The sequence below is a fragment of the Cyprinus carpio genome, chromosome A12 (assembly GCF_018340385.1).
Source record: "Cyprinus carpio isolate SPL01 chromosome A12, ASM1834038v1, whole genome shotgun sequence".
In the NCBI taxonomy this organism is placed as follows: domain Eukaryota; kingdom Metazoa; phylum Chordata; class Actinopteri; order Cypriniformes; family Cyprinidae; genus Cyprinus; species Cyprinus carpio.
The window spans coordinates 7,098,294-7,115,631 of NC_056583.1; the positions used below are offsets into that span (position 1 = coordinate 7,098,294).

Here is a 17,338-nt window from a genome sequence, read left to right on the forward strand (position 1 = left end):
AATGCAACATATTGAAGTGTTTTTGACTTCAAGGCCAATAACTTTCCGTAGGCTCTTTCTTTCTACCACTGAATCATTGTACTTAGAGTAACTTACAGTATAGTTGCACAAAAAGAACATTTCACTCTAAAATCAAATTGGAAAAATTAAGAAAATATGTTTAGCATTAAATATTTTAAATGATCATAAAGAAATTAACATATCACTCATTATACTTCACCATTAAAATAATATTATATATTTATTTTTTAAATAAATAGTATGGACATTTTTAGAAGTTAGTCATCAAAATAAATAAATAAATAAACATAAAATAAAAATTGTCACAAACAACTAACTAAACAGCTAACTAACTGGATGGATGACTGAATGGAGGGACATATTTTTGGCAGGTTTTTATTTTATTAATTTTAACTTTGACATTATTGAACAATAACATCAAACCTCAGTAACTGATGCCTCATTTTATTTCCTTTTCTGAAGTTGAGTAACAGTATCACAGATCCTGTGGAAAAAAAAATAAAAAAATAAAAACTGGCTCTGAAGTCAGTAATCTAATTGGAAAATGCGGTCATCTAGTCTACCACCATCGCATATTTAAATTTGGCACCAGATATTAACTGATGGATGTTTTGTAGAGCATCCTTAATAGCAGCATCTTCTCACCTCCCCTCTAAAATGTTTAGTGTTAGAGTGCCAGATTGTGATACTACTGCTATTTTGCCCATTATAGGGTTTATTGTTAGAGCTTCCTTTTTTGCTGAAATTGTTCTCTGCTATAGAGTTTTTCTTTTTAAAGCTATCTCATCATTTTTTATTACTTTTGCAAACACTGTAAAATACTCACATATTGTCCATTCACAATGGATACCTGTGGCCTTCATAAACATAATTGCTTTTATAAATAAATGAAAGACATACAGTGACTCTAAATTCATTTGGAATTTCTACCCAGGCACCCATTCACTGCAGAGGCTCAAATGAGGTAATGCTAAATTTCTGCAAATTTGTTCTCATGAAGAAACAGCTGATCTAAATATTGGATGGCCTGAGGGTGAGTAAATTTTCAACAAAGGTTCTTTTTAAGGTTCCATATAACATGGTTCTGAATGGAACCTTATTAAAAGGGTTCTGCTATTGTTATAGGTTTATGAACCCTAATTTAGTCCTGTTTAAGGAAAGGGAGGAAAGGACGTTACATGTGGCCAAGTATGGTGTCCCATACTTGGAATTTGTGTTCTGCATTTAACCCATCCCACCTACAATTCCTGCCGGTACCGAGACTAAAACCTTGACCTTTGGGTTACAATCCCGACTCTCTAGGTCAAGGTCAAGGTCAAGGTGAACTTTATTGTCCCACAAGGGGAAATTCATATGGTCATTCATTCATTACACGCCCTTATCAAAACATATTCTCCAAAAAACAAAACACAACACATAAAACACAATCTATACAAAAAATAACAGTACTACAAGAATGAAAATTACAATCCAACATTTAACGTTAAAAAATTTATAATATTATCATATAACTAAAACTATGATAGCTTGCGATGTGCGTGATCATTATACAATCTGATCGCTATGGGGGACAAATGATTTATTATACCTTTCTGTTCTAATTCTCTGTTGTAAAATTCTACCAGTTGACCTATTACTTCTAATAAATTTATGATATAGAGGGTGAGTAGGGTCATTAAGGATTTGATCAGTCTTTTTTGAAATAGTCTAATTGTAGGGATGAGATGCCTATTACTGTTTAATTATGATGATCCTGCTGGCCATCTTAATCATGCGCTGCAGTTTCTTTTGATCCTTAACATGCATGTTACCAAACACACAGATGAGGCCAAAGGACAAAACACTCTGAAGTAGGCTTTTATAAAACATTACAAGAATGTGTTTTTCTAATCTAAAATTATATAATTTCCTAAGGAAGTACATCCGCTGGTGCATTTTCTTAATTTTGTTTAGTGCACATTCATTAAAAGTTAATTTAGAATCAATTTCAAACTCCCAAGTATTTATACGTTGAGACCCTCTCCACTAATTCACCATTAATATTAGAGGGGGGAACTATCATTCTATTTTTGCTAAAATTTATAACCATCTCTTTTGTTTTCTTCACATTGATTTCCAGAAAATGTTCAGTACACCACTGAGTGAAACCCTGCAATTCCCTCTGAAAACCACTCACAGAAGATATGTCCGACTTTAAAAAACCAACCAATGCTGTGTCGTCAGCATATTTAAAATAAATGTGAGCTGAAGAGGAAGCTTGACAATTATTAGTGTATAATGTATATAGGATAGGCGACAGAACACACCCTTGTGGTGCCCCTGTATTTATAATTTTTGAGGATGATATGCTTGAATTAAATCTGACCTGCTGACTACGATCTGTCAAGAAGTCATAGATCCATAAAATAATTTGGGGATTTACTCCCAATTGCACTAATTTTCTCACCAGCAGGTGGGGTTGGATCGTATTAAAAGCACTACTGAAATCAATGAACACAATCTTGACCAGGCTTTGAGCATGTTCAAGGTGCTCATGAGGTGCTGTTAATCAAAGATAATAGTGCATCCTCAACACACCTCTCTCTGCACGATAAGCAAATTGATTCGGGTCTAAAAGGGGTGAAACCTCTTGGAGAAGTTGTTTTAAGAATTATTTTTTCAAAACATTTCATAACTGCAGAGGTAAGGGCAACAGGGCGCAGATCATTAAATTCCTTAGGTCTATTGTTTTTTTGGCACAGGCACTATTAAGGATTGTTTCCATAGGCTGGGAATAACGCCTGTATCTAATGACAGCTGAAACAACCTATGGAAGGGCTGTGCCAACTGATCAGCACACACCTTTAATGTCCTGCAGCTAATACCATCAGGTCCACATGCTTTACGAGGATTTACACGTCTAAAATAGAATTTGACCTCATCCATGGGGATATCAAAATCTATACCCTTCATGTCTCTTACTGCTGTAATGATCTCATTCTGTTCAACTTTAAAATCATGTATATCAAATCTACAATAAAAATCATTTAATTCATTTGCCATATTAAAATTATTCTCTGCTACCAACGGATGCTTCTTGGACTTATATCCTGTGATAGATTGGACTCCCTGCCAAGCTCTCCTAGCGTCACCTTTAAAAAAGTTTTCTAACTTATGTTTATATGCTGCTTTGCACTCATTGATTTTGCTTTTAATCTTTTTCTGCACTGTCTTTTTCTCTTCTCTACTTCCTCCTGATTTAAACACTCGCTTTTTCTCATTAAGGAGTTGCTTTAACTCTGGGGTAACCCAGGGCTTATTATTAGGATACATCTTAATAGTCTTTCGGGGGATGATTGCGTCCTCACAGAATTGTACATACCCCGATATAGCAAAACACTGCTTCATTGACATTGTCAGTCCCATCGGTCACTACATTCCAATCTGTGCACTCCAGGCAATCCTGAAGTGCCTCAGTCGCAACAGCAGTCCAGCATTTAACCTCCACCTTTTTTGATTTTTCACGCCGTAGGCGGGACACATATTTTGGCATCAGTTTAACCATATTATGGTCCGAATTCCCTAAACCGGGCAGGGCCTTAGAATAAAACGCATCCTGGATATTTCCATAACAATGGTCAAGGCAAGCTTTATTGCGTGTTGAACAGGTAACATATTGTTGGTACGTAGGTAAATGTTCCTTTAAACTGCATGAATTAAAGTCACCCAACAAAAAATTAGCTGCATCGGGGGCCTCTTCCTCCGCTTTAGTTACAAGTTCATGAATCGTAGTGGCAGCGGCCAATGTGTCGGCGGAGGGCGCAATATACACAACAAACAGTCTGATTTGGTGTATTTCTCTAGGCAAATAATAAGGCCTTAAGGAAAGCGCTAAAAGTTCAATGTCCTTCGTACAGATCTGATGCTTCATCGTAATATGACCAGGGTTACAATATGTATTGTTAACAAACACGCACACACCTCCACCTTTCCTTTTCCCGGAGTTCTGATTACGGTCCATCCTCACCAGCGTGTAGCCCTCTAGTTCGACCGATGAGTCGGAGTCTGTCTCAGTGAGCCAGCTTTCTGTCAGGCAGATAAGGCAGGATTGCCGGTATTCGGTGAGATACTGAGTGCAGGCCCGCAACCTCATCTGCCTTATTCCTTAGGCTTTGGACATTGCCGAACATGACAGTTGGAAGTGATTGTCTGTAGGGCTGTCTTTTCACTCGTTCCCGGATTCCTCCTTTCCTGCCACGTTTTCTTGCTTTGGCGTTCTTGCTACCCCTGACACATTCCGGTGGTAACAGCGATGTGTCATAGGGATGAAATCGCGTTGCAGGGGATTTAAAATTTAGCAGAAAGTCCCGTGTGTAGGTGATTCGCGCTCCCTGGTCACTATGCATGCATTGATTGTAACCGGCAGCATAAGTGATCAAAATCACCAGCAAGATAACTGAGTTCGTCTTCATTCTGAGCCCTGAACATTCATCTAAAAAAAAAAAGAAAAAGACTTACTTTAACCGTCAATATTGATGGATTGTAAAACAATTGATAAAAACAAACAAACACAGCTAAGGACGCGCAAAGAGACCGTGTCGCCGCTCGCGCATGCGCCACACTTCAGTATCATCCATTAGGTCATCTCTAACCATTAGGTCATGGCTGCCCCATTTAGAAACAAGACATTTCAAGACAGTTCAGTATGATGTGGTTTACAGGTTTCTATTTCTTTGTTGCTTTATCAAAATCTCTGTATTCATATTTTTTATATATAAATTCACACTTTATAAATGTCATTGTTTTGTGTTTCTTCAATTCTATGCCACCTCACAGTTCAATCTTTGATATACAGTACCTGCATCATGTATGGACACTCAAGCAGGTTTTGTTACATTCATATGAGCCAACATTTCCTTTAGAGTGGATATTTAAACAATACCCACTACAACATGTATGGTCACTGAAGCATACTAAATATTCATTGTTGATTGGCACCCATTCAGATAATCTTTTATACCGAACATAATTCACAGGAGCTCAGCGTGCCATGCTATGCTGTCTCCATCAGTTTGGTTAAAATAACAATGTGATTGTGCATTCATCACCCACCAGTGCCAGAAACTGTCACCCAGCATCACAGAAAGGGTTCTGGGCTTTGTGGGTCTTGTGCTGATATTTTATGACAATGTGTGAGCAAGCTGTAATTTGTTTGGTCCAGATATGAAGTCAGAACACCCTAGGTGCCTGTTTAATTTAACACTTCAGTAGCGTTCACAGTTGGAACAGTATCTCAGTTCACTTTAAAAATGCATAGACAAAAAGGAAGACAGGACATTCTGTTATTTTTAAAACCAAATATCATATATAAGAAAAATACATTTTATAAGGTTTAACAGTTTATTTATTTTGTGGTGGAAGAAAAATTAAAAGACCAAAATCAAAAGCAAATAATGCTTCGTTATAACTGTGCAGAGGTTTATTTAGATCATATGCATCCTTGGACTGGCATATGCATTTGCTTTTCAGAATCAGAATCAGAATGAGCTTTATTGCCAGGTATGTTTTCACATACGAGGAATTTGTTTTCACTACAGAAGCTTCCTCAGTGCAACAGAATGACAGTGACAGAACAAAAACACAGATAAACAACAACAACAACAACAAAAAGTAAATAAGGAATAAAAATATATAAATTGACAATTGTATGTGCAGGTATATTACAATACACAGTTTTGTATGTACAGGTATATTATGTGCAAATTTGAAGTGTAGACTTAGTATGTGTGTTTGATAAATAAGTGTATGAGTGTATAAATAGTGTTTCATATCTATTGTCAAGTGTTCATGAGATGGATTTCCTGAGGGACAAAACTGTTCCTGTGTCTAGCCGTTCTGGTGCTCAGAGCTCTGTAGCGTCGACCAGACGGCAACAGTTCAAAGAGGAAGTGTGCTGGATGTGAGGGGTCCAGAGTGATTTTGCTACCCCTTTTGCTCACTCTGGATGAGTACAGTTCTTGAAGAGAAGGGAGGGTTGTACCGATGATTCGCTCAGCAGTCCAGACTACCCTCTGTAGTCTTCTGAGGTCAGATTGAAGTGCAGAGGATGGATTCAATGATGGTGGAGTAGAACTGTTTCAACAGCTCCTGTGGCAGGCTGAATTTCCTCAACTGGCGAAGGAAGTAAAACCTCTGCTGGGCCTTTTTCACAATGTAGTCAATGTGAGTGTCCCACTTTAGGTCCTGAGAGATAGTGGTGCCCAGGAACCTGAATGACTCCACTGCAGTCGCAGTGCTGTCCATGATGGTGAGTGGGGGGAGAGCAGGGGGTTTTCTCCTGAAGTCCATTATCATCTCCACTGTTTTGAACGTGTTGAGCTCCAGGTTGTTGAGACTGCACCAGACAGCCAGCTCTTTTTTTTTTTTTTAGTGAGTTTTTCACTGCTATTAGGTGCACTCATAAAGATAGTTAATTCAGTTGGAACTCTATTACAGGCCTTCTTGCCTCATAAAATCAGACATTATTTACAATACCACCCCAGCTTGCATGCGCTTTCACAACAGCAGCATTTACACACAAACACACACTGATAGATAGATAGATAGATAGATAGATAGATAGATAGATAGATAGATAGATAGATAGATAGATAGATAGATAGTGAAAGAAAAGCTGTTTGCACTCTCAGGGTATCTGTCTTTCTGAAATGCAACAACTAGTTGCCTCAGTCAGTATTCCCTGCTTATAAAATAAATAAATAATAGTGCTCCTGTAGTTCAAGTGGTAGAGCATTGCGTTACCAAGCGCAAGGTTGGGGGTTCGATTCCCCGGGAACACATGATAGGTAAAAATTGATAGCCTGAATGCACTGTAAGTCGCTTTGGATAAAAGCGTCTGCTAAATGCATAAATTTAATTTTAATTTAAATTTAAATAAATTAATTAATAAATAAATTAATAAAAAAAGGGCTAGGCTAGGCTAAGCTACACTGTAAAAATGGCTGGAATTTACAGGATTAAACAGTAATATAATTGAATCAGAAATTGAATCAATGCATGCTGGGTTATTTTCTTACAAATTTCTGAGTATGAACAGCAGGAAGATGCTAACATCACAGTAGTTTACTGCTCTTGTTTTACTGTGAGTTCACATTATAAGTTGCCCTTAACTGTGCCACTGTTAGAAATTTAGTTTACTACTGTAATTGTTTTGAAGTCACCATAATGGTGATTAGGGAGTCGTATTTGTTTTGGATCTATTCATATTCAAATTTCTGATCTAGTAATGTCAGAAGTGTGACAAATGAAAACATTTGTCAAAATGATGACAAGCTAGAATATGAAATATAATTGCCTGACTTTAAGTTAGTCAAATTATTTATGAACATAAAGATTTTATTTTAGAATTATTTAAGCATGAAGAATAATCAACAACTTATTTTGCATTCACAACTGTTTGTGGATGGATCTTTCACAATAGTGAAGCAACTGCAGAGATACATCTTTGACATCAATATCCAACATACAAAACACAACAATGGTAACGCTCCACAAATAAAAACACTTACAACATGAACCAACATTATAAAATAAACAAACAACATAAACTGTAAAAAGTAAACCAAAAACAAGTTCAATAGCACAAATAAAACCAACAAGAATTAAATCTATTCATGATCTATTCATGCTGGGTGCCTTACATATGCACTGTAGAAACACAGTATGATGCTGATTGTTTACAATACATTTCTGAGTGCAGTTACAAGAAAAGTCCATCCTTGAAATTATCGTGAAAGCAGTTATGGTCCCACTTTATGACCTTAACTACTATGTACTTACATTTAAATTAATTAATTTGGTACAATGCACTTATTGTTTACATACATGTTTTTATATTGCACTTATATTTTAAAAACAACTGTATGCAGTTACATCTGTAATTCATTTCTGTAATTACATTTATAATTACACTGTTGACCAATCCCTTACACCTTAACCCACCCTTAAACCTACCCATACTACCAAACCTGTCCCTAACCTTACCCGTATCCCATCTCAATAGCAGCAAAAGTGGTTTGCAACACAATATGGACACAATAAGTACATTGTACTTATTATTATTATTATTATTATTATTATTATTATTATTATTATTATATGTACGTAGTAAAAGCCACAAGCCATTTAATATAAAGTAGGACCCTTTCAAGTCACTTAGTTGGAGCAAGATAACATATACCATTTCTATACCATTATTATTATTATTTTGTAAATTGAATCGTTATATATTGTATCATATGGCTATTCTAAATACCTCCATTTCAACAAATGAAGCACCAGCTAAGCACCAGCTTAGCCAGACTTGGAGACTAGGTATGTCCAGCTAAAGCCAGTTAAGAACAGCAAACCAGCATTGTATGGCTTCGGCTTTTGTATTTATTTAACCCAACAGGGTTCAAGCACACTTTCCTCTCCACAACACAGCTGCAACATCACAGACCTGCCATATAAAATCACTAAACTGCTATACATGTATCAGTGTCATTATAGGTATAGCATGTGAGGGATGTTGTGCGTTATATATAGCAAATCTGAACACACTTGCGATATATTTATGCATATTGACTGATTTGCTTAATGAAATAACATTCCTGATCTGCTACATATAACGCACTGATCTGCTAAGCGTGATTTTAATCATTTGATTTCTGCTAAATCTAATCAAAGAAGGACGATTCGGTGTGATCAATACACCTGCCACAAAAAAACACTACGGTACGACAAAACAGAGGTCGGGTTTGTACATATTTTTCACAACAAACGTCAAGGCAGCATCATATTGCAAAAATACATTTCCTTTGAATGCTTCAAGATCATTTGCAAGAATAATTAGATTAGAAAAACTGGTTTCTGTATAATTGAAACACTGTGCTCGATGCAGATACGAACATGAAAGGGAGAGTGTTCAGTGCTTAGAGCTTAGAGCTTGATGATTGATCCATTGTAATTCTGTTCGTGACCGGCAGAGCTTACGGGAGCTGTCCAACGGTTTGTGGTGCTGAAAGATATCACATATACTTAACCAAACAATTAAGGGACATTTCTGTTCTTATATTCAACCGCAAGAAATATCCTTTAATTGTAAGAGTAAGAATATAATGTTTCGTCTCTGCTGATGAGGTCTTCAGTGATGTGGATGAGTAAAGTCGATCCAGCGCTACACTTCATTTGTTTCTCTGAAGTTCAATTTCTTCGCTTCACTTTCCGCTCTCCATAAATCTGCTCTTATTCTATTGCCGTTTGACATCAGCATGTTAAAATTTATGACGTTACATGACATACTGAAATCTCAAGTTAAATATCAAACTAAGATATAAATAATACTAATTAAAAAAAATTAAAAAATAGACCATATAACAATTCATATGAGACCAACAAAAGTGCTTTTGTTGAAATACCGCACGTCGTCTTACACTGAAAAAAGCAAAACTGTACAGTTGTTATCTTAAAATATCTAAATAATATGTTTTGACATGAATAAAATCAAATCATTTGTGTTACAACCTGACAAGCCTCTCTTTACTGTGATACGTTTTAAAAAACATTTTATACAGTGCAAGAAAACCTTGAACGATATACAAAGAGCATGCTGTCATGAAAATGGCAGTATGTTGTAAACGAGCCCACAGTTCCAGTCTTTAGCGGCAAGATAGTCTCCGCAACACGTCCTTACAATATCTAAACACCTTGTCTAAATGAAACCATGTCCACAGGGAGAAATGCGCCTTATGTGGAATTTCCACGGACTTCTGACAGCGGTGCTTCGTCTCGCGCCGCGGGAAGGTCGACTCCTCTTTGTGACATTGAACAGCGATTATCTGTGCTTTAATATCCGGTAAAATAAGCGAGAAATAATCGAAAGCACATTTTAACACTCAAAAGAAAGTTATCGTTTCCTTTTGCGCACGACGAAACATTGAAGCACCATCACCATCTATAGCGTCCTCATTGACAGCTACATGTATGTTTGCGAACTGTAATTCAACGTCCAGTAAAAACATCGAGAAAAAAAGAGACAATGAATCAACAGTACACTTGAACACTCACAAGAAAGTTACGCTTCGTTCGATGACTCAGTGAACCGCTGGCTTTCCATATTTCTCTCCGCTCGTTCGCTTTTCCCATGTTTTCAGGGGTGGAAATGTATGTAAACATGCCACGTTTAAGAAGACCAAGCGCAGGAATGGAGCGGAACGCAGGGGTCTTGTTCTAAAAACTTAAACTGCTTTAACTTAAAAACGCTACCCGTATGTCGAAAATTGCTTAAAGCGATGGCGAGACGCGATTTTTTACCAGTCAACGTTGACAACATGATACATGTTTTCAAGACCAACTACTAAAAGAATTTGCTCCGACGGAACGCGAAAGCGGTAACGTCTTCTTAAGGCAGCTGCATGTATGTTTAGCGTTGTCCTCTTGTCCGGCTTCGCGCCGAATTCCATCTCTCCGCGAGCTCGCGCTCGCTCTCTGGAACGAGCGAACAAGCCAGCGAGTGCGCGCGCGCGGGGGTGTCCGTCCTCCGCAGTTTGGAGTTTGTGATGTGTCTCAGACTCCGCGAGCGCCACGCGAGAGCGAGACCTGCGGAGCGAACGCGCCGGATCCTGAAGCGACCGTTACCCTCCAACAGGCGACCTGTCTTTCTCCTTCCTGATTTCACCAGTTTTCCCTCACAGTGTTCCTCACACCAGCGCTTTCTTTAACGCCGCCACACTTTTTGGTTTATCACAGGTGTATTTGCGATCCTTTGACGTACTTTTCTCACTCATTTGGAAATTTAACGAACATCTGAGGATCGTGTGGATGCGCGGCTTTGGAGAGAAGCGGAAATGGAATTGCTGATAATATGCCTTTCTTTTTGGATATTGCAATGCAGTTCGGTGGGAGCCGACTCCATCATTCACATCGGTAAGGAGTGAGCTGGTCTAAGCCTTTATTTGTTGCAAATGATAATGAATGCGCCATCCAGAATGAGAGGACTCTAAGGGAAGTGTGTTGTAGGGGGTCGGCGTTAAATATCCATTGTAAATAAGCAATGAAAATGTGCCCCGCTCATCGGGCTGAATATCAATTGAGCAGACCACTTGGGATGATAACGTCTCTCTTGTTCAGATTGCCGATAGATCCATGGCACTGACAGATGCATGGACAAAACTAATCTAATTCCAGTCTTAGCAGGTTGTTTGCGAAGAACGCTTAATTGTGTAAATCGCATATTCCAGGTAAGTTGGAAAAACAGGAGGTGTGGGTTGCTCTCCCCCTCCCATCTATAAGATTGAACTTTGTATGGAACGTGAGGGAAATCTTAATAAAGGATGCATGCTGAAGTAAATAAATGACAAGAGGACAAATGCTTATTCTTGGCTATCCCAGGCCGTAAATGTCATCTTAACCAATCCCATTTGGGTGTGCCAGACACCCTGTGCATTCTGATTATCTCACCAAATGCGAGGAAAGAAAGATTTTGGCTCTCCAACAGTAGAAGAGAGAAGGAAGAGGGGCTGCTGGGGAGGGTGGCAGTGGCTCTCTTCAGTTCCTATGAAGAACTCAAATCCAAACACTTATCTATCGTATACCGAATCAGACATTGGCTCATTAAAGAGAAGATTTATTGGAATCTGTGAAAATAAGCCACCATATTTGCCATTGGCGATTCTGCAGTAGTTTAGTCTCTAAATTCTAATTGGCCTTCAACAAAACTACTTGTCATTCTAACCTTTTATATCAAAAACACATCATTTTGGGTGGCCAAAACTGACCCAGTGGAGTCGGTTGTCATGTATTTTATCTCAACTAGCTATAACTAATTATACTGAGTGATTTTGGCTTGTTTTATGTAATCTAGCCTATGTTTTGCTGCCCAGTATAATTGCTGCCCAGTATAATTGATCAAGACCTTGGGAATGATTAAAAAAAGCAGTTTTAAAAGCATGCAAAGGCTAGATCAGGCATTCACACATTGCAATCATGTGTATTGAATGCATTTGAGATGTTCTGAACTGTGGTGGATGTGATATGCAGAGTGAAATGATGCTATATCCTTATGCACACAGAAATAATTATATCTACAGGTTGTTCCCAGATAATTCCGTTTACCTACCAGCTGCATGGGTCTAGGTCAGAAAATCCACTTCCATCATCACCTTTAAAGATGAGATCTTCCAACGTTTTTATCCAGCTCTTTCTTTTAGTGCAGACGAGGACGTATCTGTGGCTGTGTAATAGGCAGGACTCAAAGGTGCACAACGCAGGTGAAATAACAAATTCCAGCCTCTCCAGTGCCCAATACTTCCACTTTGTCACATCCACTCATGTTATCATCCTGACCAAATTTGGCTCCTACGGGCAAAAGAAAAATGGGGCCGTCCATTGAATAGAGAGGGTGACATGAAGTGATTTTCAGGGCGGCGTGGTGATTTACAGAGGCAGTGCCCATCCAAAACTGGTAATTGGAAGGCTAGTACAGGCAGTGTGGATCAGGGCTGCTCTTACTGGCAACTGGAATGAACAGATGCGACACCCCTATTTCTGCTAAATAAGATGAACACTGCAGTGATACATCAACCAGATTCAACCTGTCTACCTGCCCATCCTATTGGGCTCCTCTAACACAAGTAGAGAAGATGGGTACATTTTGGCAAACATACTTGAGGCCTCTCAATCCCTCTAAAACCATTTCCATATATCATGCTTAAACTTAAATATGTTAAGCTGCCATAATATGAAGTAATCTGCATGCAACTTGTTGAACAACTTTATTGTAGGGCACTTTATTAAGCACCTGCTTGGAATGTAAATGCAGGACTTAACAGTAAGGATGTTTGTTCCCACTTTTTATTAGCTGTCTTTACTGCATATAATTACCTCCAAAACATTTATTTGTTTGTTTTAACATACTCATTGTGTTCATGTTGCATTGCAAAACAGATGTCTATGTAATTAGGTAATACATTAATTACAGATGTAATTATATGCAGGCACGTTTATATTTATATTTATAATTAATATCAGTAAACGCTAAAACATGTATGTACACAATAAGTGCATTTTATCAAATGATTAATTTAGATGGCAGTACATTGTTGGGCTAGTAGTCCCGATTTTTAAATGTAGGGGCAAGGGACTGGCAAATTTTACAGTCAGGGAGAAAAAAAAAAAAAAAAGAACAATATACAATTTTAAAGAATCTAACCTATGTTAGACAGTTGTAACATTACCTGATATATTCAAATCAGCAGAATTCTTATTGTTGAGCCCTGTAATAAAACAAATGGAACTTTTTTTGACTTTTCTGTTATTGGTTCACCATTATTCTCAAATTACAAGCTTTCTCTTTGCTTATTGTTTTGCTACATAAAAGGTGCTGAGTAAAATATCAGGAGTAATTTAATTTTATTTATATTTGGTGAAACAATTAACAATCTTATTTTAGGTCTGAGCTCTCTGTAGGATGAGTTTCCATAGCTCATCTGGTAGAGCATAACACTGGAAATGTGAAGGTCATGTGTTCACTCCCAGAGAACACACACACTGCTAAAAAAGTAAACTGCACCTTTAAGTGGCTGTGGATGAAAGCATCTGTCAAATGGATAAATGTAAATGTTTGTTAAATAATAGGCATGTGAGCAAGATAAGTCAATCAAGTCGCTTGCCCTCTGTGTGAAAATTAGCAATTGCTTCGGTTTGTTTATATGCTTCACTAAGACCCAAGATAACTATCTGCACATGCCCGCAGGTGCCATTTTTGAGGAGAACGCAGCACGGGATGATGAGGTGTTTCAGTTGGCGATCTCTGACCTCAGCCTCAACGATGACATTTTGCAGAGCGAGAAAATCACCCACTCTATAAAATATATTGAACCCAACAACCCCTTTCAGGCAGTCCAGGAAGGTGAGTGAATCATCGTGTTATGTCTCTTGACTCTCGAACTGCATCATTCCCTGACGTCTGTGTGTACATGCTAAAAATTTACATGCAAGTTGTTGTCTGGCGGTTTGAATAACCTTCCAACATGACACCACTGAATCGAAATGACACACATCGCTAGGGGTTCTGCTTTTGTTCAGAGCATGCTTACGGCAACCAAAGATGTCTTGAAAATGTACGTGTGTTTGTTTAATGCCAACATGAAAGGTGACGTTTGGTTTCAAAGACTTCCACCTGGAGCTCCCCCACAGTCTAGTGTCTTCTATGAAAGAAGAGCTAGGTGGAGGTATTGAGTCAAGCTGGACTCAATAACAATTTTCCACATAATTGCAGTTGAAGATGAGTGCTCTGAAGCCTGAGCTTTCCAAAAGATCATTTTGAAAAGCTAGGAAAAAGAGAATGTCTTCTTCTGAATGGGCTAATGGCAGTTAATGATGTCGGGATTGACAACGAAGATGATGGTGATGATGGCAATGATTATTTCTGTTAGAAAATATCCTCCGTCATAATATTCTGTGACTGGTTTTGAAAATATATCACTGGGATCAATCTAAGTGAGATATTGATGCTGATATAGCGCTACCTTTGCTAAGGTTTTATTTGTCATTCTTCTTCCACTACCATTACTGGGACCTTTATCAACTAGTCTGCAATCATCAAGTACTTGCTGTTTTGTCAGTCTATGTGCCGTTTTCCACAGTTCTTTGCTTTCAGTGTAATAGGTGTCTTTCAGGTTTGCTTGGTGAGGTGTTTTATTTCCCACGTCACCATGTCAATCTGAGGAATAACACAAGCACACCTGGAGAACATCCTTATTCAGACAACACCATGTGACCTTGCATATGGCACAGGGGAACTTAACACTTTTTAATATATCTGGTGTTAACATCTCGAATGAAACTGTCTCATTGTATGTCTCATTGTTTTGTTTTGCACACCAGGGATAAACCTTCATAGTGTCTCACTGGTGCTTGGAATATTTGATTCGCATATTCAGAAATATATATATATATATATATATATATATATATATATATATATATATATATATATAGGAATATTTGATTCGCATATTCAGAAATATATATATATATTTCAACCTAGCAGTGCTGTTGTTTCTGAGACGTGTTTATGGTACATGATTATCTATAAGCTTTATTTATTTGTAGTTACCACTAAAATGCTCAACATTTTTTTTGCTACTGGGCCTTTGTTTTTGCGATCATCTGGCAATATCCAGTTATGTTTGATCTTCTGCATGAATGTGTTGTTATGGTGGCTTGGTTGAAATGCAGGGCAGTGTGTAAGTACCTAAGCACAGTGATGCTGTCCTCTCTTGACTGAATGCCCTGTTGATTTTGGCTCTGTGAACAGATTCAAGACCATTCAAGTCAGCCAATGGAGTTCTTTTTAGTGATCACAGTTGCCATCTCAAAATGGCAACAGTAGCCCACATTGTGTGCTGGGATGGAAAACATTAGGGCTCATTTTATTAAGCAGCAGAACGCCTTTTTCTTTGTATGATGTTAAAGGGTGACTGACGAAATCTATCAAGCATGTGTCTGTGTCACCAAACTAAAAGAAAGAAATATCACCACAATGCAAAACCTCTTAATAGTCCTAAAATATGAGTAATAATTTTGTTTATATGCAATATTGGAAAGAAATTAAAGCTTTTATTCAGCAAGGACACATTACCGTGTTACAAAAGATAAAAAAAGAAAGAAAAAAAATCTCAAACTAATAAATTTTTCAAATGAATACTGGGTCCATATTCACAAAACATCTTAAGGTTAAAAGTAGCTCATTACTAACTGATTTAGGAGAAAATCTTAAAAATAATGGGTGTGTCTGTCCTAAATTTAGGACTCCTAAATTTTTGCCCTAAAACTAGCTCCTAAATCTGTGAAAGGTTAGGAGTAGTGAAGAGAACTCCTAAGTCACTAAGACCAAGCCACAAACTATCCTGAAATGGCTGTTGACAGCAATCTGCCTCTGAACGTAAACATTTTAGAAACATTTGATAATAATTATCTTTTAAAAAGGTATCCCCTTTGGTTTTGGAGGTTACCCCAACTCTAAATTTCCTTTGATTATATCCTTGTTTTCATTAACCAGTTGGGCAAGAAGCAATAGCTGCATCTAGTGTGGTTTTCTTTTATGTTCGCATGTGTATTACTATCAGCCATGATTATTCTACTAAAAGGCTGTTTATATGAATATTCGCTAATAGTTTTTGAGAAGCATACATGTAAGAGGCTGACAATAAGCTGAACATATAATTGTTTAATTAGTGACACTTAATAGTGACATAATATTGTGTTCTACGATATTTCCATGAATAAATCTCTGACAGAGGCTATCAGCCAATCACTGTGTGAATAGTTAGTAGGTATGCTGACAGCATCCATAGCAACGAGGTAAACACCACCCTCATTCTTAGATTAAGGCTTTTCTCTATTTTTTTTTAGTAAAAGATTTTCTCAGCAGCTTTATGAATTGGGTTTAAGAGAAAACTCTTAGCTAAAAACTTGTCCTGCTATCAGGGGTGGATTAAGTGAATTGGGGGCCCCAGGCAAATATAGGAATGGGGCCCTATACATTTGCACACATTTACCTAGATCAGCCTTGAGGTTACTTTTTTGTGGTGATGCTTGCTACTGCACAATGGTGCCACATTGTTGTATCCAATGATTCTACATTTCTTATGTACATGTTATAATGATTCCTTAATTTACATTTACATTTATTAATTTAGCAGACACTTTTATTATTTCATGTTGTAGACCATGAAATAGCAATTGATTTACCATTTAGATACAAGTTTTAACAAAATTCAAAATAAATTATAAAATGATAAACCTAACAATTGAACCTTTAAACCATTTTTTTTTTTTTTTAAGAAAAGGGATGAGTCGGAAGTATAAATTATTAGTTTATATTATAAATATTATAATATTATTCGTTTCTGAATCAGTTCCCTTCAGAGGTTCATTCATATAAAAACTTGAATTAGTGAGAATGAGAAAAGTGTGAAAAAATATAGCCTATATTGACGAGGAAAGTCCACTGATGAGTTACTAGTGTAAGCCTACATTTTATTTTAGTCATTTTAACTTAGGGCTGTCAATCAATTAAAATATATAATTGCGATTAATCGCATGATTGTCATGAGTTAACTTGTGAATAATCGCAACTTAATCACACATTTTTATTTGTTCTAAATGTACCTTAAATTAATACTTTTCTCCATGGTTTCAAAGACAAGGCTTAAGCAAGTCCCAGACTAAAATGCGTGTTCGAGCTGTCTCAACTGAAAATATCTTGCTCTGACATATCTTAAAAATCATTGTT

General features: G+C 37.3%; 1 protein-coding gene across 3 annotated transcripts in view; it reads left to right on the forward strand.

Annotated features, from left to right (window-relative positions):
* Window positions 1-10,408: 10,408 nt before the first annotated feature.
* The window catches only part of LOC109110240 (glutamate receptor ionotropic, delta-1-like), a 443,260-nt gene continuing 436,330 nt past the window's right edge, over window positions 10,409-17,338 (forward strand). For 2 of the 3 annotated variants that reach the window (XM_042767362.1, XM_042767361.1), the window contains exons 1-2: window positions 10,409-10,965; window positions 13,793-13,948. In XM_042767362.1, coding sequence (XP_042623296.1) covers window positions 10,887-10,965; window positions 13,793-13,948 — 235 coding nt within the window. In that variant the 5' untranslated portion in view covers window positions 10,409-10,886. The remainder of the gene's footprint in view (window positions 10,966-13,792; window positions 13,949-17,338) is intronic. The other variant, XM_042767363.1, reaches the window with a different exon arrangement.